At 46.2% G+C, this 26,448-nt stretch overlaps 2 protein-coding genes across 6 annotated transcripts in view; both read right to left on the bottom strand.

Moving 5' to 3' along the window:
• Positions 1 to 14,243, bottom strand: part of LOC119094609 (gastrula zinc finger protein XlCGF57.1-like) — a 33,916-nt gene extending 19,673 nt beyond the window's left edge. The window contains exons 1-4 of one of the 5 annotated variants that reach the window (XM_037217703.1): positions 14,104 to 14,243; positions 12,838 to 13,024; positions 12,105 to 12,229; positions 10,262 to 10,395 (exon numbers count right to left, since the gene is read on the bottom strand). In XM_037217703.1, coding sequence (XP_037073598.1) covers positions 10,262 to 10,395; positions 12,105 to 12,229; positions 12,838 to 12,972 — 394 coding nt within the window. In that variant the 5' untranslated portion in view covers positions 12,973 to 13,024; positions 14,104 to 14,243. Of the gene's footprint in view, positions 1 to 10,261; positions 10,396 to 12,104; positions 12,230 to 12,837; positions 13,025 to 13,525; positions 13,802 to 13,938; positions 14,070 to 14,103 lie in introns of those variants that run through there. The other 4 variants (XM_037217692.1, XM_037217715.1, XM_037217682.1 and 1 more) reach the window with 4 other exon arrangements.
• The window catches only part of LOC119094678 (zinc finger protein 2), a gene marked incomplete in the record, with an annotated part of 30,365 nt that continues 7,676 nt past the window's right edge, over positions 3,760 to 26,448 (bottom strand). Inside the window, 2 exon segments of the mRNA XM_037217736.1 lie at positions 3,760 to 4,863; positions 6,129 to 6,204. Coding sequence (XP_037073631.1) covers positions 3,794 to 4,863; positions 6,129 to 6,204 — 1,146 coding nt within the window.

Here is a 26,448-nt window from a genome sequence, read left to right on the forward strand (position 1 = left end):
GAGAGAGAGAAATATATATCTACACACGAAGTTTTAGAGCATACTTTTACAAATTTAATGTCCAGAATGTAAGGATATCTTTAGAGCCCCAAACTCTGTGGGCCCCCCACAGTTTCTTGCTCCACTAACCCCTTGACGAAATCCTGGATCCGCCTCTGCTGCACTCAAAGAAGAAACTTCTCACAGCCGACTTATGCAGTTTTCAAGGGCGAAGATGGTGACATGAGGCCGCCAGTTTCAGAACACGATGAAATCATACGTGTCCGATCTTCTGGTAAAGCTTCCAGCCAGATCGGTTGAGCGGCTTACATTGAAATTGACTACATGCCCGGAAGTAGTTTCTGAAGAAGCAGAAGTAGTTTCCGCGGTTTTCGAGGTGAAAACGGTGACCTGGGGTCAACAGTTTTAAAACTGCTGATGAAATTGCATGTGCTTTCTTCTAAAATAAGTTTCAAAACGATCTGTTCTGCAGTTTCCGTGCCTGAACTTAGCGTTAATGCCCTAAAGTGGTTTATGCAGTTTTTGAAAGCGAGAATGAAAACACGAATTATCACTTCCAGAACGCCTGGTGAAATCGTACGCGCTCTCCGCTGTGGTGAAGGTTTTTAACACGCGCCCAAGTGGCCGGCTAGATACCCTTCGCTCAGGTGGGCGGCGGGGAGGGGGGGGGGGGAGGGGCGGCAATTTGACCCGCCCCTCTGAGATCTTGGGAACCAAGAAAGCTACAGACACCAAATTTACAGGGTGTGTTGACCTGTACGTGAACTCAATCAGGTCAAAGCTTGAGGCTCCTGCGTCAAGAACTTTGGGTCAAATAAGGTAAAAAAAGGTTAAATTTCAGGTTGGTCTACAAAGTTGCCCCAGAACCTAAATACCTATTTCTTAAAAAAGGTCAGGTGCTGATTTAAGGTCCGCGATATCGTTTGACCTTTTGAAGGTCACCGTGACCAAAATCGTACAAGACTGTTGTGAGTTTTGCGTTTGAATAAGCCACAAAGGTTACGCGAGGCAATATATTTCTGCAAGCAAAATGTTGACTTGGTCCGTAAAAGATGCATAATGCAGTTCCTCCTATCAATACATTCGAAATGAGCACCAGAAATTATCCTATACAGCAAGCCCTAGAGTAATAAAACGGGATGGTTTCGACCTTGGTCTGTCCTTCACACCTGACCTCAGGTCAACGAAATTTGCTGATTCAGTATTTGTGTTGCCTAAGAAAGCGTCTCAGGGATGTGCCACTTCGTCTAACACTCCGTTGTTGCAACAGATTGAAAGATTCCCCGGAAATTTAATTCGCTGAAACCATAGCGTGACTTTGACCTGCCATAGGTCAGCGACTTTACATGGCACATCTAAATTTTTGACGCCAAACGATTTTTATTCAATTGTCTACAGCTATGCCAAATGTGGCGTGGCAACGCCGCGCCGTTCGGAAACCATTCTGGAAAAATCTTTGAAGGGGCGGGGGAATTTGACCCACCCACCCGAGCGCGTATTGAACGGTTTGCTGAGCTGTTTCCGTGCTTTGAGTCGTGTGCGATGCCCCAAAGTGGCTCATACGGTTTTAGCAGGTCAAGATGGTGATATGACATCGCATGTTTCAGAACGGATCATAAAACCGCGTTCTAGGCTTCAATTGGTGTTGGTTTAACGAAAATCTGACAACCGGTTCCGTAGTGTGGACTTGTATGACGTGTGTGTATTTGGAAGGTACGAGTAAGGCTCCCATGTCGACTCAACGCGTTAGCACAGACCTCACAGTTCAAAGGCTTTTCGAACTGTGTACGTTCGACCATGCTCGGTCAAACTACGCGGCATCTCCATAACTTCCCACTGACTTTACAACTGAGTGGCTTGCGTCAGGTATGGTTCCAAACGTGGTCAGTCGGCTGTTGGCCTGTTTGGATCCATACATGCAACGCGAGGATGTCGTTTCGCGTAAACGAGATGCTGCACATGTGACATCTGAACGACTTTATCCGGCGGCATCGGCGTGAGTTTAAACACATTCTTTGCTTTAAACGATCCTTGGTTCCAGCCGAGCAAACCGACTTCTCGGAGCATTTCACGTGCTCCGAGTCCATTTTGATTGGTACGTTCGACCTTTTTCGACATATTTTACAACATATACATATTTCACCATCTACATATATTTCAACGTTTACATATTTCACAATATTTACATACTTAACATCGACATATTTCATTAAAGATCGCATCTTTCCACAGACATACGTTATGGCAAGCTCCACAACCACCATTCTCAAATACGCGGCTACGAACCACAGCATGCATATCACTCGCCGTAGCCACACGTTTTCCGCCATTGACACGCAATCACCTTGTTTGGCCTATAGAAGTAAAACACCAGAACCCTCCTGTTCTTTTGATTTTTAAGCACCAAGTAGCGTCAAACATTACCCAAGGAGGTATACTCAAAAGCACAAAAATCTAATCGGGGTCATTGTAGGTCAGCGATTTTTTTTTAGGCCTCTTGAAGTTAACCAACACATCTGTTCGCCTATCTGCAATCCAGAAACTCCAAATGAGCGTCACAAACTCTCACACATAAAGGAGTCCAGTAAGAAATGAAACCGACTTTGGCCTCGCACCTGACCTTCATATCTCACCAAAGGTAAAGCAGTTGGCCGTAATGCCGAATCAAGGAAATACTATCAAACCAAATCGTCTCGGATATGCATGCCGTCGTGCAACATTCTGCTGCTGCTTAAGGGTTTGACGACTCCCGAGGAGTTCCCTTCCATAACGACACTAGCCTGACTTTTCAGGTAAGCGACCTTACAAAGAGCGTCTAATTTTGTAGCATCAAGTGATCGGCTATTTACTTGGCTACAACTGTAGAGTTTGGCACGGTTATGTTGCGCCGTTCGGAAAATGAGTTGGAAAAACGTCTGAGAGCTCAAATTGACCCACACCAGAGTGCGTGTAATGATACCTAGGTGATTGTTACCGATGGGAACTGACGTGCACTGTAAAGCACTGCATTCTATTGAATGCTTTCCCACAAACGTCACAACTGAATGGCTTCTTACTGGCATGTCTCCGAATGTGCACCGTAAGGTTCCAATTGCTACTGAACTTCTTCCCAGAGACATGACAACTAAACGGTTCCTCACCGGTGTGTGTCCGAAGATGCTTTGCTAGGATCCCTATCTGATTGAACGACTTGTCACAGACTTCACAACTGAACGGCCTCTCACCTGTGTGAGTACGGAGGTGAATTTTAAGGGTTCCATTGTGACTGAACACCTTCTCACAGACCTCATACCCTGAAAGCTTTCCCACAGACCTCACAACTGAAAGGTTTTTCACCTGTGTGAGTCCGGAGGTGGCTGGTAAGCCCCGAATGGTAACTGAACGCCTTTCCACAGACCTCGCAACTGAATGGTTTTTCACTTGTGTGAGTACGGAGGTGGTCAGTAAGGTTCCCATGCTGACTAAACGCCTTCCCACAGATCTCACAACTAAACGGTTTGCCACCTGTATGCATCCGGAGGTGGCAAATAAGGTTGCTTTGTTGACTGAACGCCTTCCCACATACTTCACAACTGAACGGCTTTTCATCTGTGTGAGTCCAAAGGTGATTAGTTAAGCTGTCATATCGCCTGAACGCCTTCCCACAAACCTCACAACTGAAAGGTTTTCATCTGTGCGAGTCCGGATGTGGTAAGCAAGGCTGCCTCACTGCCTGAACTCTGTCCCGCAGACCTGACAACTAGACGGTTTTTCACCTGTGTGAGTCCGGAGGTGGTCAGTAAGGTCCCAACGTTCATTGAACGCTTTCCCAGACCTCGCAATTAAATGGTGTTTCACCTGTGTGAGTACGGAGGTGGCGAGTGAGGCTCCCATGTTGACTGAACGCTGTCCCACAGACTTCACAACTAAACGGCTTTTCGCCTGTGTGAGTGAGGAGGTGGCGAGTAAGCACCGAATGGTAACTGAACGCCTTACCACAGACCTCACAACTGAACGGTTTTTCATCTGTGTGAGTACGGAGGTGGTCAGTAAGGTTCCCACGTTGACTAAACGCCTTCCCACAGATCTCACAACTAAACGGTTTGTCACCTGTATGCATCCGGAGGTGGCAAATAAGGTTCCTTTGTTGACTGAAGGCCTTCCCACATACTTCACAACATAACGGTTTTTCATCTGTGTGAGTCCAAAGGTGATTAGTTAAGCTGTCATATCGCATGAACGCCTTCCCACAAACCTCACAACTTAACAGTTTTTCGTCTGTGTGAGTACGGAGGTGGCGAGTAAGGCTCCCATGTTGACTGAACGCTTTCCCACAGACTTCACAACTAAACGGCTTTTCGCCTGTGTGAGTCAGGAGGTGGCGAGTAAGCACCGAATGGTAAATGAACGCCTCCCCACAGACCTCACAACTGAACGGTTTTTCACCTGTGTGAGTCCGGAGGTGGTTAGTGAGGTTGTCATGTCCACTGAACGCCTTCTCACAGATCTCACAACTGAAAAGCTTCTCATCAGTGTGCGTCCGACTACGTTTGGTCAAACCACGACGGCATCTCAGTAACTTCTCACCGACTTCACGCCTGAGCGGCTTGCTGTCGGCGTGGTTACCGTGATCAGTCGGCTTTTGGCCTGTGTGAATCCGATCATGCAACGCGAGGGTATCGCTTCGCTCGAACAAAGTGTCGCAAAATGTTGACTTCATCGAGCGGTCAGACTGGCTCTGAGCGCAGTGTTTGTTTGAAACGATTCGTTCATCCCGAAAGGCCGGGCGAAGCGTGTCTTGGTGTTGGCATTTTACTTGCTCTGAGACACCATTTTGATCGGAACGTTCGAATTTGCAGTATTCACAGCGCAAGAGAACAGCGTCTGAAAACATAGGCATAGTGTTAGACCAGGAGCGCCGACTTTCGCCATGCCTTCGGGTGAGACAATAGTGATAAGCCTTACTCCTCGGTAAAAACCAGGAGATTAGGGACATAGGTTGATATTTCGGCAACATGCCTTTCTCAAAACAACAGCAGAAGTGAATTCACTTCTGCTAATGTTTCGAGAAAGGCATATTGCCGAAATATCAGCCTGTGTTTTTCTTTTGTTTTCCGTTTCACGTTTTTCCGAGGAACAAGGCTAATACCACTGCCTTAGCTATGTGACTAATGTTCCTCGCCAATGCACTGAACAACTCACGTCTTACGTAATTCTATTTCCATTACGTAATTTTATTTTTATTTTTATTATATTTCCATTTTCTATTATATCATTAATTTATCATAGAATTCAGTTTTATTAAATTATAAATTTAATAAAATTTAATTACGCAATGCCTCCAAGTCCGCGCTAACGTAAAGCTAATGGAGGGTATACGGAGTTGCATTGCCGTGACACCGAGCACGGACACAGCCACCGCGTCTTGACCAAATTTAGGACCTTTCATGAAGGTGACTGCGCCCTTGTACCAAATCTAACTTGAATTCTCTACCTGTTCGGTATAGCCATATGTTGTAAAGTGCTGCTTAGAACGCTGTTAGAAGGACCATAAAGAAATAACAGATACCATTTATGTTTTTAAAATACAACCTGCAGATTCAACCTTGGTATGGACGGACGAATAATTTCCTTGGGTCACATGCCTGTTCAAGGACCCAGTCTTAATACATGTCTGCCAAAAAAGGCATACATACCGGTTTGTTTCTATTTGATGTCCACACTCCAGACAGACAACGCGGATAAACGAATAACCCTTCAGATAGCGGCCAAATGATAAGTGATTCGGGTAAGCTGCCCTATAGTAGTAGCAACTCCAGGCTGAGAAACAGATGGCTCTTTCGAATGGAAGAGTTAGCGGACGAACTAAGAGTCATTTTCAAGATAATTCCAACCATTTCAGAGCAGTGAACTTCTGAAGGCTTCAAATCCTTTCGAGCTCGAGCTCGGCGCTTTTTTCGCGCCGCCCCACTTCAAGCTGGCTGGAGATTATGACGCCATATAATCGAACCTATTGGACGTCCTCAATGGCCATAGTATATTCTGGGGAAAGACATATTTGGCAGTGGCGTATTTGTGGCTGTCAGCACGAATCGTGACATGAACGGATAGCAATCATGGCATCAGCGGACTATGTCAAGGACGCATACCTGCCGTGCGAGATGGGAAGCCATCAGCTGCCTTCAGTAAATCCTCATCTGAAGCCGACAATGCCAAAGGATCAGGCTTGATATCATCAGGAACGTCTGAAAAAGCAGCATTGTAGATCGCTAGAAATCGTCATAACGCATGTCATCTTTTACAGCCATTTCGGTCGGGCTGGGGAGCTGAGAGACAGCCTCTAGCTTCATGATGAACGCAAGCGATTCGTGGACTACTAATGTAATTCTAACGCACCGCGTACGACCCCAGCAACAGATAGTTGTCATCCCTGACGGTGTTCCGTTGGGTAAACGAAAACTAGTGCGTAGTTCTCCTTTACGGTGATACTGATGCCAATCCATACGACCGCTTTTCAAAACTGCCTCTCAGTTCGTACCTAATACCCCAGCCGAGCCATCGACAGCACTCAAGACATCCACTTGTGAAGGTGACAATGTCAGCAGATCTGGCTTGACATCAGGTGTGACATCAGGACCTACAAAAGTATTGGGAGTGAGCAATACTTAAAATGGTCCTAAGGTCAACAGTTCTGTTAGCACGGGAAATGGAAGATGAAAACATAAATATTGACATGTCTTGAAGAGGGTCGGGCAGGCATTATTTATAGTTGGGTTAATTTTTAGCCCAGCCAGGTCTTAAAGTCCAGCCCTTTTAACTTCTTGTATGAGCCCGCTTTTATAAAATTAATCATAGAGGCTAAACTTTCTTTCCCTTCATTTTCATGGCAACCACGGGACACTCCTTTAACTCCTTTTTTCTGATCTATCAGGAAATACTCAGAGGTGGGTGATAAGGGGGGGGGGGGGGCTGGAAAAGGGAGGTCTGCGGTTTTAGTAGTAAGAAGAATCGCTAGGACTGCATTGCTGTGCAGATATGCTGAGATATGCGGCTGTGCCAGCATGCTGCAGGCCACCAATACCTTCATTATCATAATTGTGATATTCTTACGGTTAGATGATAAGGTGTCCATAGAATACTCCTGTTCGGTGATTGGACATGGTGTTGAATATCGTAAAAACGTTAGTTGAATTTACTAAAGAAATACGTAAGTTTTTACATGTAAATATAACATAAAATCAAACAAAGATTCAATCTTGAAGCGTCCAACACCAGTATGTACGATGACAATAACACAGCGACATTTCAGAAAGCTCTCATCATCTTCCTTCAAAATATCATAATTCCTATAATTGTACGATGACAATAACAGCCAAATTTCAGGAAGCTCTCATCATCTTCCTTCAAAACATCATAATTCCTATAATGACGACAGACGTCCGTCTGTCACCCTGGCAGCACGATACTGACGCACCAAGGCCATTCCGATGAATTACAAACGTTTGCTTCTTTTCACGTGGAGTGTGCGCAGGAAGCTACGCGCGTGCGCCGCCCTTGGTGCGATAGCCATGTTGCACTCGGTGGAAAACTTCTCCCAGCCGGACGCAATGACAAAACTATTGACATAATCACATCAATAGCGCTCAACACCCACCGCCTTATACTTTAAGAGTTGTACCAGAAGTTGTTTGTCTGTTTGGGGCTGTAGAGATTCCGTTAATGAATATACTATAACAAATTTGGGAAAGTACTTGCTGTCATATTCTGCATTTGAACCCCCCCCCCCCCCTCCCCTTCTCGATCGATCAATACGCACGATAGAACCATTCTGGAGGACAATACAGACGCACTTCACACGCACTGCGGTAAGACGCTAGCAATCGAAGCAAAGCAGTGTCTTTTCAGAAAACCATACGCCCATTTATTTACTTACATGCCTTTAAGCGTGATTTCTACAATTCACTTGGGCGCAATGGAGCTGGTTTTTTTCCACAGTTCTGCCAAAACGACAAGTTTCACACTCAAGTTTAAAAGACCGTGGCTATGAATGTGAGCATGAAACTAATAGCAAAACGCCTTTCCGCAATTACAAGCATCTAAACGATCCTCATCGGTGTGAACAAACGTGCCCTACAAGAATGTTCCTTCGACTGAAGGACTTCCCGCGGACATTACAACTGCAAACCGTGTCGCCATGATCTCATCTGGTCTGGTTATTTCAGTCACCATTTAGCCATATAAACGCGGGATGGAAGAGCTCAGCCGTAATTACGGTCTCGGACACATGAGCGAGAGCTACTTTTCAATTTGTACATAAATCGTCCAGGGCCAAGGTCAAATGGAGATGACCTTGGTGGTGAATAAGCGCTTGGATCGATTTTCGCGTTGTTTTCGACAGTTCAAAATGCCGACAGTGCAACGACAGTGCAACAGTGCATGGACAGTGCAACGAGACAACCGTCAACCACCGCCGCCAGTCACGTGGTCGTCGATTTGCATGTGAAACTGGTAAGCCGGTTGAAACTGAAATTGTGAAACTGTGAAACTGTTGAAACTGGTTTCCGCCGCCTGGTCACCGCGCCGACTGGGCAGACCCGAGCCCCGCCGCCCACCGCGGCGGGCCCAGGCCCACCTGGCCAGGGGCGACATGCGTTGTGATGTCTATCAAACCAAGCCATGACTGATCCACTGTTACAGGTAATTGCTTGAAACTTGGTTCAGCCACCATCCAAAGTCGCATCTAAGACACCTGTCAGATGTTTTCATCACTTTGAGCCTGAGACCAACAAATGTTAAACACGCGCTCGGGTGGGGGGGGGGGGGGGGGGTAAATTGATCCGCGAAAGTGTTCCCAGAATTGTTTCCAAACGGCATAGCTGAAGACAATTCAAAAGCGCATCGTCTGACATCAAAAATTTAGATGTACCTTGAAAGGTCGCTGACCTATGGCAGGTTAACGGCAGGCCATGGTTTCAGCGAAGGCACGTCCTAGGGAATCGTTCAGTCCGATCAAACAACAGGGTGTCAGACGAGGCCATACATCTGTGATACTTTCGTAGGCAACACAACAACTGAATACACAAATAGAGTTGACCTAGGGTCAGGTATGAAGGTCAGACCAAGGTGAAAACCAACCTGTTTTATTACCCTCGGGTTTGCTGTATGGACTGGTTTCTGGTGCTCATTTCAATCATATCGATAGCAGGAACCGCATTATACACCTTCCATGGACTTCCTACAGGTCAGAATATGTCAGTGACCCAAAATGACCCATGTCAATATTTTGTTGTTAGGAACATACTGCCTGGCGTAATTTTTGTCGCTGATCCAAATGCAGAACTCAACAGTCTTGTATCATTTCGGTCATCATGACCTTTAAAAGGCAAACAAGGCCACTAACCTTATCTGAGCGTGTGACATTTTGCTTAGAACAGTTGCCTGGGTTCTACGGGCCCTTTGGAAAACAATCCATAATTTGACCTTGTTTGACCTTACCTGACCCGAAGGTCATGACCTACAAACATCAAACTTTGGCCTGGGAGAGTTCACGTACAGGTCAACACAATCTGTGAATTTGGCGTCTCTAGCTGTCTTAGTTCCCAAGATTTCAAGGGGGGGGGGGGCAAACTGATCCCCATCGAAGCGAAGGGTATCCAACCGGCCACCCGGGCGCGGGTTGATATATTTGAATCAAAATTTTTGTTATTTGACATGCCAATATTTCAATGCGCAATATTGAAACAACACAACGACACCCGGGCGCGTGCTAAGATACTTCGATCAAAATTTCTGTTATTTGACATGCCAATATTTCAATGCGCGGTATTGAAAAAAAAAAACACGACAAATCATAAGGATTATAGACTAACTCGCTCACATTTTCCGTTTAACGATATAAAATATGTTCTTTCGTTCGGCTTCTGTGCCAATTTGTCAACGGCTACGTGCTTTTGCCGAAAAATTGGCAAACATGACATCCCTCAGACGTCACTCACGGTTGATTCATTATGATCTCATAGCTATCATTTTCCCACAAGGCGAAGACCTCATCAATTAAGATCTCCAAAAATTTAGCGGCGATTTTTCGAGGCGTTTTCGAATAACCGTAAAAAGGTGTTATGTCTGGACGTTGATAACCCATACCAACAGGTGATGACATCTTGTGACCACCACTAGAGGCCTGCACACCTCTGATGTAAGGTAATGTAAAGAAGCACACGCATCAATTTTCAATTTCCAAAAATCAGTGTGCAGTTATCTGTGACTCCAGCACAAAACTTACCTAGAACTGATGGCCTGTGGATTGTTGGCATTGCGAAACCACACATGAACTGGGTAGTATCCGTAGTATCCCTAGTATCAGCATCTCCACCATGCGGCAGTGACTGGTAGCTCCCAGTCAGCACTTCATATGGTCTGCAACATGCACGCGATTCATGGCATTGTCGTCGAACAGACATTTGTGATGTTGGCGATTTATTCTGTGATTTATTCAGCGTTTTATTCAGTACAGGAGTACGACTACTCTGGAAGCACGTCAGGTGGTCAATTATGGCAAAAGTGCATCGCAATTCACGCATTCTTTGCAATATCGGGCGCCCTTTAACCCTAAATTCCATGCCAATTCACGGGGAATTAAGCATCACCCAAGGATTACGGGATGATTTCGACTTTTTCAGCATCATAATATTTACCAACGCCTTTCAAGAAATAGCGTCAGGCAAAAAAATCCTGACCTATAAAGGTCACCCTGCGAGGTCAAACTCACTCAAATCGCGGCAAACTTCATTTCACCAAAAATGTTCGGTCGCTTTGAACTTTTCAAGCAACGGAATGCTCACAAGTGCAAGAACCAGGGTCTATCAAAGTCATCAAAACTCAACGTCACCTTTTAAGGTCAAATTCGCGCTCAAAAGACCGGGAATTACATATCACCAAAATAATAACGGTCGGCATCAATTCTTAAACAATCAAAACATCGATCAAAGAAAAATCACTTGTCAGCAAAAAAAAAAGAAGAAAACCTACGATCACCTTTCACGGTAAAATGAAGACTCACAGAGCGGAACACTAAATATCAACAATACAAAATTTCAACTTTTCAAGCTTCATAACATTCACCAACGCACGCAATGGCGTTCGTAACAAAACCCTGATCTCTCAAGATCACCATTTAGGTCAAGTTAAAGCTCAAATGGTTGTGAGCTACATCCCACCAAAAAAATACCGGTCAATTTTCATTTTCAAGCACCAGAACAATCCGGAGTGGTTGGAGTGAACAATGATTGAGAGTCAATTGACGGCCGTTGTCTGGAAGTGGCGCTCACGAACGCCAGATGTGAACGCCTCGGCACTTACACTTTTATTGGCCTTTATCGGCACACGACTTTAGAAATGACAGGATTTGAGCGACGCTATTGGGGCATCATAAATGCCAAGGTGACTTTAAAATACCCTCTCTGAAATATTCTCACACATTTTTGCAGGTGCGTGGCTCAGAAATTACAAGGGTTTAAGGCCTTTCAGACGTCTATTTGACTTCAAAACTCCACATTTTTTTTAGAACTTCCTTTAAGCGCTATTGATCATTCTGGTGCTTAAAAGTCCGAAATCACCTGGTAATTTGAAAGTCACAACGAGCCTCCTGACGTTTGAGCGTTAATTTGACCATGAAAAAGTCCTGAGCGTTGGGTCCTTTGAATGGACAAAGGGCCTTGAGCTGTTAAGTAGCCCAATACTTAAAAACAGCTGCCATCAAATTCTGAATTTTCAAGCATTAGAATGTGCATCAGAGCAGCGAACGGCGTCACCCAGTCATTTTCGGTGTTCTTGTCCCATATCTGATCACCAGACCCGTTTTCAGTGAAATGAGAACTTGTCACTGAAAAATGAGCTGAAAAAAATCGCCAACTTCACGGACATGCACAATATGCACACATTGTTTCTGGTTCAGCAATCAGGTGTTTGCAGTCCTCAGTTTTTTCTGTTTTTTTCTGTTTCTCTGTTTTTGCATTACATTGAAATCGTGGTTTGATCCGACATTTGATCCAACATCCAACATTTTCACCATTGCCACTTTTCAAAAGGGAATAAACAGAACAAGGAGCAGTATGATTTTTACTCACTTAAAGATTTCCTGGCTTTTGAATCCTGGAAAGTCATATGGTGGCGAAGGAGGACGATCACAAAGGTGTGTTGCTTTTTGGGCATTTTGGAGGCGGGTAGCACTGCTTCTCTGTGATGCAGTCTCCTGTGGAAAAGCAACCATTTTGAGAGTAATTGGGGGGCAATGAACATGTGGTGAGCCAATAAGCCATGCTTACCTTCACATACCATACATTTCTCATAAGCATCCTTATTTTCAGAGACCCTGCTTGGTGCAATGCTGAAATATTTTGAAGCACTTTATGGGCATGGTACATTTTGCATTTGATGTCACCTATCTGTTGGTCTGCAACATCTTTCCTTGTATGGTCATCATACATACATGGGAATTCTCTGGCATACATAAATGCACTGGAGGAGAATCATGAGTAAGAAGACACAAACAACATGCCATCATTGCAAAATGTTTTGGGTGTATGCAGTGCATTGATATACTCTCAGGTAGATGGAACTGAAAGCATCAATAATACCAGTGTTGACTGCAGTTCAATGATATCTTGCTTGCCTGAATTACATATCTTAAAAGCACATCATATAAAACTAAGATTTACACCCTGGACAAAAGCAATGCATCATTATTTTCTAAGAATCAGTTTTTCAAATTTCAAAATATTCTTACAGCAAATCTCCAGACACATACCTAACAGTGTGAAGTATTCCACACAAAATATCTGGCACAAAAGTACAACACACCTTTAGACACATGGATGCTGGCAATGGTGTGAGCACCACTGAGCATCTCTTGATCTGACTGGTGCCTGTATACTGGCCTGTATGCTGGGCATGCTTCTTCAAGCGTGGCTTGCTCAGGTCCTCGGAGCCAGCCATTCCCTTGAACTCTTGTTGATCAGTGCCTAACTTCAAAACTTTTCAACCATAGCTGGATCAAGCAGACAATTTGTCAATATTCCATTCAACCACTCAGTTCACAGTGGCATACCCATGTGCACCTCCACACACAAGAGGCACAAAGAAGTATCTTTTATTTAAAGTCCAACCAACATAATTGCCAGAGCTGGCTTTTGTGAATGCAAACTTATACACCTCATAGTGATGGAACATAACCATAAGCACTGGGACAAAAGGAAGCAGAAGCCATTCTACATAGTGTTATGCTGAGAAAAATGTAACTACATGAAAGATGCACTGATAATGGCTGCTGTGAAGTCCTTCAGCATTTGGCCACTTCGGTGGGAGATGTGTCAAGTACTTTCTTCATGTTGTTACACTCCTGACTTGAGGTTTACTGCCTGTAGACACTGCCTCTCGGTCAGGGTGTACTTTCCTACCTCATGTTACAAAAGAGCATTGTACATCAATCGTTGTTTTCAAGGCAGAACATATCATAATTAATCGTAAAACAGATCATCTATACTCTTACCTTGGAACTTAACCAATTACGACACCGAACATCCAACCGCCGCAAACACACAGCATCCGCGACACCGGCGCCATTACTGTGCGCGGTCACATTACTGCGCATCAAGCAGCATCAAGAACCATAAAAATGTACGGGGCCAAGGTAAAAAGAATCACAGCACTCGGCGAAAGAACTCAGTCATATCTTCGAAGCACCAGACGGACTGAAAACTACACCCACAGATCACCACTTTTTTGCATGAAGGCTGCCGCTATCCGCGGAATTTACCCCAATCGAGGCTTTCGAGCTTTTGGGCCCCAGTAGGCACTTAGACTGGGCTCCGGTCCGGGTGATCGCATGACAGGAAAAAATGATCGCCTCAGGGTAGCCTAGGACGGTGAACCGAAGCTAGCGCGTGTACATCTCTCACTTACCTGGCTGAGGTATCTTTGAGGAACGGTCGGGTATAACAGCGCAGGAAGCTAAGGTCCTCAAGCTCCTCGGCCGGGGCTCCCGACCAAAACATGGCCAGGCTCATTCACGCGGCTCCACCTAACAGGAACAGTCAAGTCAATGCACACTGAGGCCAGGCCACTTACCAGAGTTCGGCTCATCACAAGCCTTCACAGAGCGTTAAAGACATGGTCAGATTTAACAGAAACAGATTTCTCTTTTGTTTAACATGAACATATTTATGTTCAAATCGAGCTGAATCATGACTCGGCTGACGAGTCAATCGCTTTGTGGAGCTGCGTCGATCACCAGCAAAAAAATCGCTTTGAGTTATGAACAAAATCACATGCCTCGTAAGTTGCATGGATTGAATCAAGAGCCGATCTAACAACGTTGCGTCAGTGAGCCCTATCGCCCGTACAAAAATGGTAGCACGAGGGAGCACAGCTCACCCCAGATGAATTGCTAAAGACAGTTTCAAATTTTAAAAAGAGCGGCATCCAACATTCCTTATAAAGCTTTTTGGCAACCTTAGCTTTAAGTTTGCTAGTGCAGTTTCTAAACAACAACCACAATATTGCTGATCCGAAACGAAAGCTCGCCATATTTCAGCCATGAATCAGAGGCGTGTATATAAAAGCTAGATATATGCATATACATATAAGCTATATATATACATATATATATATATATATATATATATATATCCCTTCCTAATTAAGCCAGTTGAAATTAGACGTAATAGATGTAGTAATTAATACTCAAAGTCAACGCTGTTATCGTTGCCACCGTTTCACCCTTACAACGTCGCAGAACGCGTTCATTTGGCTACACCGCTGCTCGTAGATCGTGCAAATTTACGTTCATTCATGGTCATCATGGCGCCTCACATGATATGTCAGATCGCTTAGGCACGTTTGCTAAATTACTAGCATTTCCACTAGGGTAGCGATTCACACTTCCACAAGTACTTAAGAACATTGACACGGCGTTCGCATCCGCATCACTGCTAGATGTTGCGCAGGTGAAACACTGGATGCATCACGGCTATACCGTGATTTATTTTGCCACCTCACCGTTACAGGTCACCACCAGAAACCAGGTGACCAAAGCTAACTATGAGTGCACTCATGTCGTTTCAGCCTGCCTCATTAAGTAATCGATCACTTACGCTGTGCAGTGGTAGCAGAAAACGATACTGCTACGCCAACGTTACGGCAGGTTTTATGTTTTATTTCTTGCGAAACACGCAAACGCATTCCACACGCGCTGCGCCCACCGCGGACATTTCAGAGCAGAATGTACAAAAAGTAGCCTTGACACACGCTCGGGCGGGGGTCAAATTTACCCCCCAAAGGTCGTTCCAAAATGGCTTCCGAACAGCGCGGCGTAGCCTCCCCAAATTTGGCATGGCTGTAGACAATGGAATAGCAGATCGTTCGGTACAAAATGTATAATTTCGGGCGAATGAGTGCAGGTAGTAACAGTGCAGGACCCTCCGAGCAAATGCAAAAATTAAGTGCAACGCGGAAGGCTTTTGAACGACACCGCATTTACCTTGCCAGCGGGCATATATCCTTACCCGGAAACAGCGTAGGAGCCTTTGAACAACCTACTGAGCCTCAAATCTCCCAACGACCACCCTCTCAATTAGTAAATTATTACTTTTGTCTGCTCGTGGGCCATTCACTTTCGCCTGCGACTGTTCTTGGTCGCCTCGGAGTACAAAAACAAACAATTTTGTTGTGCTTTGTGCTTAAAAGACTGCGTCTGGTCGGCCGGCTTTGGACGGCTTCGGCTTGGACGGCCCTATGGACTCCTACGGCACCCAAGGGGGAGCATGACGCCGTGCCACCTCCCCCCCCCTCCTGGATCCCCCTGGTTTTGCGAATTATGAAAAGCTGGGTACCAGAAACCTAGAGCTGTTCCCCATAATATCTGATATATTCAATACATATCTGGCTTCCAATACATATCTGATATAGTCAAGTTTGGATATTTGAAAGTGCCCTTGAATAAATGTCCTGAGAAAAAAACCGAGAGCGCTAAGTTCAGGCATATTTTTGCGTTTAAGGTCTCCGAAATGTTCTAGATGCACTCGAAGTTGCAGGTGTTTCAAGTGGTTTATGGTGGATCATATGCTGAAGCATGTTAGGTAATGCAGAACCATAGCTTAGGGATAAGACCTGCCCCATTTGGTGCCAGATTCAGGATGTCTTTATGCTTAAGATCTTGCTGACATCTTTGCCATGGCTTGTAGAGTGGTCGAGTGCTTGGAAGCAATTACACTCGGTAGATTGAGATGGTGTTCCATAAAAAGAAAGCCATATGCATTCTTTGGTAAGCCATTTCGGTACAATATGGATACCCGGAACATGTGACATCAACATACCATTGGGGTGTTGCGTATATGAGGAAGAGGGTGGTCTGCCACACGCTTTTTCAGTGGCATAAATAACAGGAAACCCTCGGAACCATTCCATTCTGTAGTAGTATCATAGGGTTATTGACTGACATAATCAGGAAATGCAGTTTAATTCCCCAACAAGGCCATGATACAGTTATTACAAGTTTGCCATACAAGGTGATGAGGAGCGTGCCAACTGTCCGAATGTGTGTTTTGCTCGTAAGTTTTTCGATCCTAACGTTCGTATATTGCCTGATCCACCTCTACTCGATGCGCCTGGACTAGACAGCTTTGTCGTACCACATGGCAGTATACCACGCTTGTTACGCGATATCAGTACACACAAGGTCTGTGGTCCTGACGGGCTCAGTGCCCGGATTCTCAGGGAAATGTGCCGAGGAGCTAGGTGTTCCGGTAGAAATAATATGCAAGCTTTCTGTGAACACTGGCGTCTTCCCCTCCCATGTGGAAGCAAGCGAATGTGATACCGGTGCATAAGAAGGGGTCCAAAAAGCTGTCTGAAAATTTCAGTCCTGTGTCTTTTGCTTTCTATCTCCTCACAAATTTGGAGAAAATTATGAGCGAAAGCCTATTACAGGTTTGTCTGCCCACCCTTCCCTCATCCAGCACGAATTCCTTCCAAAGCGCTCTTGCATCACAAGCCTTTCATCCTTTCTTGAATACTTTTGGACATCTGTCCCAAAAGGTAAACAACGGATGCAATGTACACGATTGGTCTTTAGTATTTTCCAACGTTTATCACACTTCTTCCGCTACCAAGCTTCGCTATATTTTTGGCATCACTGGCCGCGCGTACAGCTGACTGAATCGTACTTGAGGAATCGTTCACAACGCTAGTGCTGGACAGCAAGCATCTGACTGTATTTTAGTGCCATCTGGTGTCCCGGAATGCAGCATCCTGGGACCGTTGCTGTTCGCCTGCTTTCTAGCTGATCTGCTCCCGATCAGTCCAAAGCGAGTGCCTTATGTGCGCTGATGATGTGAAAATTCATCACCGAATCGACGACGTAGCAGACTGTCTTACCATTCAGGCGGATTGGATCGCCTCTATGAAAGGTCCAAAAACTGGGGACTGAAATTGAACCCAGCTAAGTGCAATACCGCATTATTCACCCCGGCACGCCACCTGTTCACTACTCAAGCGCACTAGACGGCCACCAACTTGGATAGCTGCCAGCAGATTCGCGATCTTGGCGACTTTCTGGACGCCAAACTCACCTTCGCCAATCGCATAGATTAGACAGTCTTAAAAGCAACAGGATGCTGAGCTTTCTCATGCGAAGCGTTGCAAATACCGTCGCGCCCTCGTCAGGCATGGTTCAATCAAAAGACTTTGCTTTGTGCCTCTAACACTCATGTGAGATCATTGATAGATTACGGTAGCGTTATTTGGGACGGTTTTCCCATCTCGCCCGGCTCGACAGGGTACACCACCGGTTTCTTGTGTGGTTGGGTTCGAATAGCCAGTCCCGGTGTCCTGCACTGGATTACGAGCGTCTTCTCAGCTTCTTCAAAACAACATCTATCAAGGCACGCTTTGCTCAGTCTGACACTTTGTTTCTATACAACGTTTATCATGACAGGCTTGAACGCGCTCACTTGACATTCCTGTTCAGCCTGGCTACACCCGTCCGGGGTTCTCGGCATATTGGCCTTTTCCGCGAGGTATTTCCAAGGGTCAACACTGTTAAAGATGGAGTTGTCACACGACTACCCGCTGTCCGCAGTCACCTTTGCAGCATTCTTTCTCAGCTGACTTTTTTCCTCCAACAAAGTCGTTCCGATCTTATTTCTTTATGCTCACCGGCACACGTGGAACATTCTTTTGATGAATTTATGTACGACTGTGTGTGGTGTATGTTGGTATGTGTGTGTGTGTGTGTGTGTGGTGTGTGTGTGTGTGTGTGTGTGTTGTGTGTGGTGTGTGTGTGTGTGTGTGTGGTGTGTGTGTGTGTGTTTGGTTAGGTTTTTGTTTGTGTGTGTATCGTATATTATGGTTTTAAAATTCGACTACCGTTTTGGGCTTTTGCCTGTGGAATGCTTATGTCCGAAATAAACATTGAACAATCGAAATCTAGGATGTCTTGAATATAAAAATCAACGAGCTGCACACATGAGATCTGGCTTGCTTTTTCTGGGTACACGTCATAGTAACCCTCGACTTGGTAGGGGAGGAGTGACCCAACATCCTTGTAAGATTTTTTGAAGGATATCTTGCAATTGCTTCCAAACATTTTGCAGTCTACGGGACATCCATTGCCCGTGTTTTGCCACAAGAACGTGCTCGTGGCTTTATGGTTTCGGGGCAGTGGCGGTTTGTGCGGAACACTGCACGCAGCCTACGGCGGCGCGGCGCGGCGGGCGGCAACCAACCATCCCGCGGAACGCGGGCGGGCCGGCACTGTTACAAGAATGAAGCATTTATCATATACATATTTTCCAAAAAAAATATTTATACTGTTGTACTTAGACCTAAACAAGGAAAATGCCTGTTTCAATTTCGTAAACCTACACGGCACGGTCTTGTAGGCATGCTGAAAAGCTAAAAAAGCACCATTTTCTGGAAAATTCGCCCTTTTGATACGCCATAATGGGGTCAACTATTGAACTAACAACATGAGAGCTGCTACCAATCGCGAGAACTCATCGACGCAAACCTGCCGGTGGTTTCCGCTTAAGCCATGTGTTCATTAATTTGAAAACGCCAGGAGGTGGGGTTGCATTGCCTCTCTCTTTATCAGTCCGCGTCATGGAAAATGGCGAATCAGGGCAACTGTTAAGGGGGCAGATCAGGCCAGTTATGACCAGATCAGACCAGTTATGACCAGATCAGGCGAGTTATGACCAGATCAGACCAGTTATGAACAGATCAGGCCAGTTATGTTTTGTGGGAGACAGGCGCAAACCTTTTGACCCCTGCACGCAGGGGACTCATCTGTGCTGTACATGTGGGGCCCAGTCGGGGCCCTCTCTTGGGGGCCTCTCGGCCCACTTGCGACAGGCGTATGCAGCCTACCGCGTACAAGCGGGGCGTCGCGGAGATTCAGGGTAAAGCAAGAGAGGATACAAGGGTCGAATCGGCCAAAGGCGCCACATAACGACCAGAACGGTCCTGATCAGCTGTCATTATCACCTTTTACGTCAGATGCGGTACAACGGTCTCATCACGAGCACAACAGGGCCAAGGTCTGCCTCAGGAAGTGTAAGGTGTGGTATTTTTGTTTGATGGATGCGTAGGACTGTAGGCGTTCACTCTTTGCGCCCCCCCCCCTCCCCCCTCCCCGGGAGTGTACACTCGCCATCACTTACTCCTCACCATGATCAACAGCATGTTCAAGGACTGTGCCATCAAACGCCTTAATTACTTACTTTTTCGCGGACGATGTGGCTATTTGGCCATATTTGACTGCCCTATCAGGGCTGAAAGAATGGTACAGAAAGGCCTTGAGCACACTGAATCGCGGTGACAACAGCGGGGCTTCGCCTTGTCCACAGGCAATTCCGCCACAACCGCTTACTCCAAGTCGACCTTCCTGCACTGTCATCTTCAAACCAACGATAAGCAGCTTAAAAGCTTTGAACTCAGATTCAACACTGACGTCAGAGAAGTCTCCGCCGGGTGAGAAAAACGCACCAACATCCTCCGTACACTCGGCGCCGTGGACTGGGGAGGCGGCCGCAAAACGGTTCTTCAGCTCTACACGGCAGCCATCAGGTGGGTTATATCCTGCACAACTTTGCTTCTGCAACGGCGAATAATCAAGCAACGAAATGTGAACACCCCACATCATTTCTCCCGCAAGTGTAAATGATAAGGACAGCGGCAGTCCTCCGGCCTCTCGTAACCCACCCTCGGGAACAGTCCGGCGCACTCGCGGGGGGTGCAGCTCCAGGCAACCGACCGAAGATCAGAAACCTGAGCAGTCCTCCGGCCTCTCGTAACCCAGCCCCCGGAACAGTCCGGCGCACTCGTCGGGGGTGCGGCTCCAGGCAACCGACCGAAGATCAGAAACCTGAGCCCGGGTGGCAACAGCGCACTTTGCGAACTTGCTGTTCGGTTTGTACTGCGTCATCCACTCCTTTGCTGTTTGGCCGCTGTCACTGCCCTGTAGCCACCTCCGCATCTTGTGTGAACACTTAACGTCACGTAAACAACTGACTTGCTTACAATATGATACACCTAACGTGAAGTGCTCACTTACCGCTCAAGCACATAGGATGTAGACTAAACAATCTTATCTTCTTTACAGGTGGCTGAAATGACTGATGGTCTGGAACGCCTTAACGCCTTAACGCCTGATACAGGCACCCACACATACGCACACGTCACCGTTATATTCAAAGTTTCGGTCGACTTGAAAACGTGAGATCACTGTTGGCGTATGCGTTGACACTGATGTGGAGTGGGTGTTGGTGTGCGCGCCACGTGTGTTCACTACTGGCAACAGGAGCTCTAGCCTGACAAGATTTATCTTGGCTTGACTCGCAAGGAGACTGGCACGGATGGGACTGATTTATCTTGGCTTGACTCGCAAGGAGACTGGCACGGATGGGACTGATTTATCTTGGCTTGACTCGCAAGGAGACTGGCACGGATGGGACTGATTTATCTTGGCTTGACTCGCAAGGAGACTGGCAGGGATGGGACTGATTTATCTTGGCTTGACTCGCAAGGAGACTGGCACGGATGGGACTGCTTTGAGTAACACTGCGACGCAACCAGTTGGCAGTCTGCTCCAGATATACCAAAGGTCGAAAACTCAGCACAAGAACTCTGAACCCACAGTTGCTCTCCTAGCCCAACCACTGATCGTTCTGACCGTGTTGCCACGCTTCACGGCTGTAGTTCACACCAGTGCAGTTCACACCGAGGCAGATGAAGAATCGCCGGCATATCTGGCCGTGTATTTCGAAAATTCGTGCCCTGCACTGTCCTAAAGTCTTTCCTGTTTAGATGACAAATGCAGATTCAGTTGTCGATGCAGAGAGGATAAAGAGATACGGTAAGCCAGTTTTCTCCCGCAATTCACGGACTTGATGAACTTTCACAATGCCACAATTTTACGACTTGAAGGAAGCCGGAGCAACGTTTATGTGCCATGCGCAGCGCTTACGTCTGCTCTTTGAAGCGGCGCCTGCGAACAGCCCCGGCTCGCCCTTCTTCTGATGGACCAGTGGCAGCACGCCACCCACGGCTGAACTCGCCGCTGATTGGCTGCCCGCAGGCTGGGGGCTGACGCAGCAGGGGGGCTCAGCTGGCCTTCACGAGCGTGACGTATGAGCGTACGCAGGTGCCTTGCAGACGAACGGCCGCTTCACCCTCTCGCAGTCGATGTCGTTCCACTCACCGAAACCGAACACCACCTGTCGGTAGAGCGGAGAATCAAAGGGAATGTTTCACGTTCGAAGATATTAAAGCAACCATCAGATATGATGAAACAAGGTCACTTATAACTATTGGCAACTTTTTAAGTGAAAAACTGCTTTAGACAGCACAATTCTCTTTTTTGGAAACATGCTCCCAAATGCGTCATGATTTGATTGCGTCATCGTACCTTGCACAACATTGATTAAGAGCCAATTGACGCAAACATCAGGTATAAACGCCCCGACAGTTATACTTTTCTTGGCCTTGATCACCGTATGGCTTATGACATGGCAGAACCCGAATGACGTTGTTATGACGCCACGAATGCCAAGTGACTTAACATGCTCCCCCCGATATACCTCTCTTCCATTTTGCTGGCACGTAGCTCAGAAACTAGATGGGCTTTGGTGTTAAGAAGGACCTGATTACCCACAGCGCCGAAAGGTCTTTCAGATGACTAATTTAGTTCAAGCACCATATGATGTGTGGAACACGCCCTTTAATGCCGCCCAGTTGTCCTAGTGCCCTTCCCACACATCAGTGGCACTATGTAGCGCACCAATCCTCTCGAGGGGTATTTCATGGGCCTGTCGGGAAGTGAGGATGAGAGCAGACAAATGCCCCCCCTGCGGCCTCCCTAACACTCACGAAATTGTCTCTGCATGTGGCATGTCAGTGAGCAAGCTTTAACTGCGCTTTACTTGACTGAGAATGGTGCTTGACTGTTCGCCCCTCCCTCATCTCAGGAAATCTTCGCCCTGATTCACGTCACGTACCATACTGACGTGAAATCAGGACAAGTGACGTCACGTACATACAGACATAATGACGTCACGGCATACTGCAGTGTGAGGCACCAATCCTGCGTAAAGTCGGGAGTGTCCTGGGGAAAACGTAGATCCTGCGTAAAGTCCGGGCGTGTCTGGGGAAAACGCTAGATCTACGTAAAGTCACGCGTGTCTGGGGAAAACGCAGATTCTGCGTAAAGTCACGCGTGTCTGGGGAGGAAAACGTAGATCCTGCGCAAAGTCACGTGTGTCTGGGGAAAACGCAGATCCTGCGTAAAGTCACGCGTGTCTGGGGAAGACGCAGTGACAGCGATTCCAAGAGAGAGAGAAACACCCGTGTGAGTTAGAAGTGCTGTTTTCGTGAAGTCCAGTCCCGAAGTCAAAATACGGCCGCGTTGTCCGTTCAAAAAGTGCTTAAGGAACCAGGCTATGCAACAGTTCCCACGTCAGAAACAACTACTAGCTACGACTTACAACCTCAGCCGCTATCAGCGCCCGCCGTAACTCAATCAAAACAATCGACAATCAGTCGAACAAATAGAAAACAAATCAAAATGATCGTAGTTCAGGTGTGTATCACAGGTTTGTGTGGAACATTTGCAAGTACGATCACATCGATATCCGCTAATCTTGGCATCACTAAGCGCGACGAGGGCCACCTGGTCGGATGGTAAGCGGAAACGAATTGCAACATGGTAACTCATGAGCATCGCAGGGTCGTCTGAAGACTTTTACATCGATTCCCTTTCAATCTTCTATCGATTTTTGCAGGATAGAAACTTTCTATCTCATGTTTGAAAAAGTACTTTCTGGTGTGCTCTATCACAGCCTGTTAAATGTTCCAGAATTAAGCTTTTTTAAATCTGCGCCCGGTTGGGAGTTTGAGACAACCTGCGTCCGGCCGGGGGGGGGGGGGGGGGGGGGGTTGATTTCCCGCTGGGATCTCCCACTTCTAGACGTTTGCTACGGGAAAACACAAAGATAGTCGACCGTAAGTGCACCAGAAGTCACAAAAGGAAAACAGGTTGTCCTGAAAGATGAAGTTAAACATATGTTAAAGGAAATGTTTACATTTGAAGATATTACAGGAAGGGTAAAGTATGATGCAACCAACCTCCTTTATAACTATTGGTATACTGTAAGTGGAAAAGATTGCTCTTGACAACACAATTTCTCTTTCGTAGACATCCTCCCCGATACGGTCACTGTTTGATTGCATCATCGTACCTTGCACAGCAGTGATTGATATTCAGTTGGCGGTCGTTAGATCTCGAAATCGTGCCCACCAAGCAAGATATGAATGACTAGACCACTATTTTTCATCATCTTGATCTCGCATGGCTTGTGGAATTGAAAGATTTGAATGCCATAATTATGACGTCATTAATGTCAATATGACCTTGAGATACCCCCCCTCGAAACAGTCTCCCCATCTTCGCGGCGTGCGGCTCAGAACCCAGTGGGGTTAAGGTCTTAAGAAGGGCCGTTAACGTTCTTAACGGCACGTTAACGTTCGTAACGGCACGAACCGAACGGCGGGTGAAACTGCACCAAATGATCTTCCAAATGGCCCACATATCATTTCATCAAAACCCAGCTGAAAAGTGTGTGAACACTTCCTTTTCCTATGCGTCAATCAAGACGGATACTGAAGGCACAAATAAGTTAGGCGTTAATAATGTGGGGGTCCGTTTTGGCCGCTTTTCGTTCCTCACGTGGTCAGGTCCAGTTACGCCATCTGTTCAAAACCGACAAACAAGCCAAACAGTGCCATGACAACGGTACAAATGTACGAGCGACCAGCGGGGTAGGATGTTTCCCCGCTCGTAACGCGGAGTCGGACGGCGATGGGGTCATATCCGCATAGCGAATGTAGCCACGTTTGGTTTGACACTCATATTGATTCATTCATTTCCAGCAGCGTATAACTACATTTGACTCATACTGAGCAAGACACGCTTTCAGAAACGCGTGGAATGTGGGTCAAAATTCGCCAGCTCTCTTGCCTGAGCTATGCAAAAACGAATATTCAGTTCGGCAGCTAACGCTGATGGTGCAACCGTATCTATATAACCCATGTACGCGCTTACCTGGAATTAATTTTTAACAAGCATTGACGTAGAAAAAGCACGTCTTCGAGTGAGGGTCAATTTGACCTACAAATGTTTTTTTCCGAAAGAACTTCTGCACTAAAACCTTATCCAGCTTTGGACAATTTAATCGCTGGTCTTTTGACAAAAAATCATCGATATGTTCTTGGCCTATAGGTGGTCAGTTAGGTTTTTCCGGAAGGAAATTTCTATGGAAACTCACCATATGATGCGACAAAGAACTGTTAGACGAGTTCATGCAACTTTGGAATGTTTTCTTACGCAATGAAACAGTTACTGTTGATTGAGGTCATAGCTCTTTATCAATATGACACATATTTTTATACGCAACTAACCCCTCTTGTAGATCTTTGCAATACTGATCGATGCACCATCGTTACCTGACATCCATGTTCTGACAGTGACCTGCAACGAAACCAACTCCTTTTCTGGAGCCCGAGTTCAAATCTTGCACGAAGCGTAACTGTTTCAGTGGAGCTGTTGTGAACGGGAGTGTTCAACATTTGTATGAGGTTTTTAATGGAAATAGCCATCTTGAAGAACATTCGGTGTACTTCGAAGCCCTGCCCTTCTCAAGAACTAAAATCCCCCGGTTTCTGAACTACAAGCCTGCGAAAATATGCAGACAATTTCAAATTCACTTAGACATGCATAACACCGCATAATCATCCTTCAAATACTGCCATCCCATTCCGCACGCATCGCTCAAGGCTAAGAAGAATATAATCTCGAGTCATTCATGTCTGACGTTCGTGATCGCGCTTTACCAGATATAACAAACTTTAAATGGATCTCGATCAATGTTGTGCAGGCAATGCAGTTCAAACACGAATCAGTCACGGTACAGATTTAAACAGCACGTTTTGCACTACATGATAAAGATGTTACGGAAATACGACTTGAAATCGAACAAGAATAACGCCATAAGCGTGTATGTGAACATAAGCAGAAATTCAAACTCCCCGGCAAGTTTTCAAGAACACAACGAGGGCCAAAACACGAGCCCATAACGATACTTGTTTCAGCAAACACGTTCAGCACCACCACTGCCATCTCGTGGTGAGCTAAAATGCTACGAGTGAGTGTTAGGGTGGCAATTTTGCACGGCCAGTTTGGCCGTACCCCTGATATTATGCAAACGTTCCGTGACGCGATCAAACGATGATGGATTAAGAGGCATATTTGCTAAATGGAGAAATTATGTAGCTTAGAGCAGTCTTTCCCACCTCCAGGTATACCTATGGTTAGGAGTGGGCTCAGTTCATCAAATATGATGCTTTCTTCAATGAAATCAAATGTTGAATATTCCCTTTAAGACCGATGTGCGAGATCGACACGAAAATGACCTGTTGCAGCAATACAAATTACCCTTGAATATCTGTCTGAATTACCTGATGAATGACATCTGAACTGAACTGAACTGAATGCTTACCTGAACTGACCCGACGTCAGCCCACTCACTATCAGCCCATCAGCCCAGGTGCCATCCACCGCCGCTATCAGCCCATTAGGCCAGCGACCATCACCATCACCGCGACGTAAGCCCAGTACGCCCATCCATATCATATCATCCTACCGCATTCACCCAATCACCTACCGTCTGATCTATACACCAATCACCTGGTCATCTACCGTCTGATCTAAGCACCAATCACCCGATCACCTACCGTCTGATCTATACACCAATCACCTGGTCATTTACCGTCTGATCTATACACCAATCAGCCGATCACCTACCGTCTGATTTAAACACCAATCAGCCGATCACCTACCGTCTGATCTAAACACCAATCACC

Source organism: Pollicipes pollicipes, unplaced genomic scaffold, assembly GCF_011947565.3.
Source record: "Pollicipes pollicipes isolate AB1234 unplaced genomic scaffold, Ppol_2.1 Scaffold_1600;HRSCAF=1878_pilon_pilon_pilon, whole genome shotgun sequence".
Classification (NCBI taxonomy): Eukaryota; Metazoa; Arthropoda; class Thecostraca; order Pollicipedomorpha; family Pollicipedidae; genus Pollicipes; species Pollicipes pollicipes.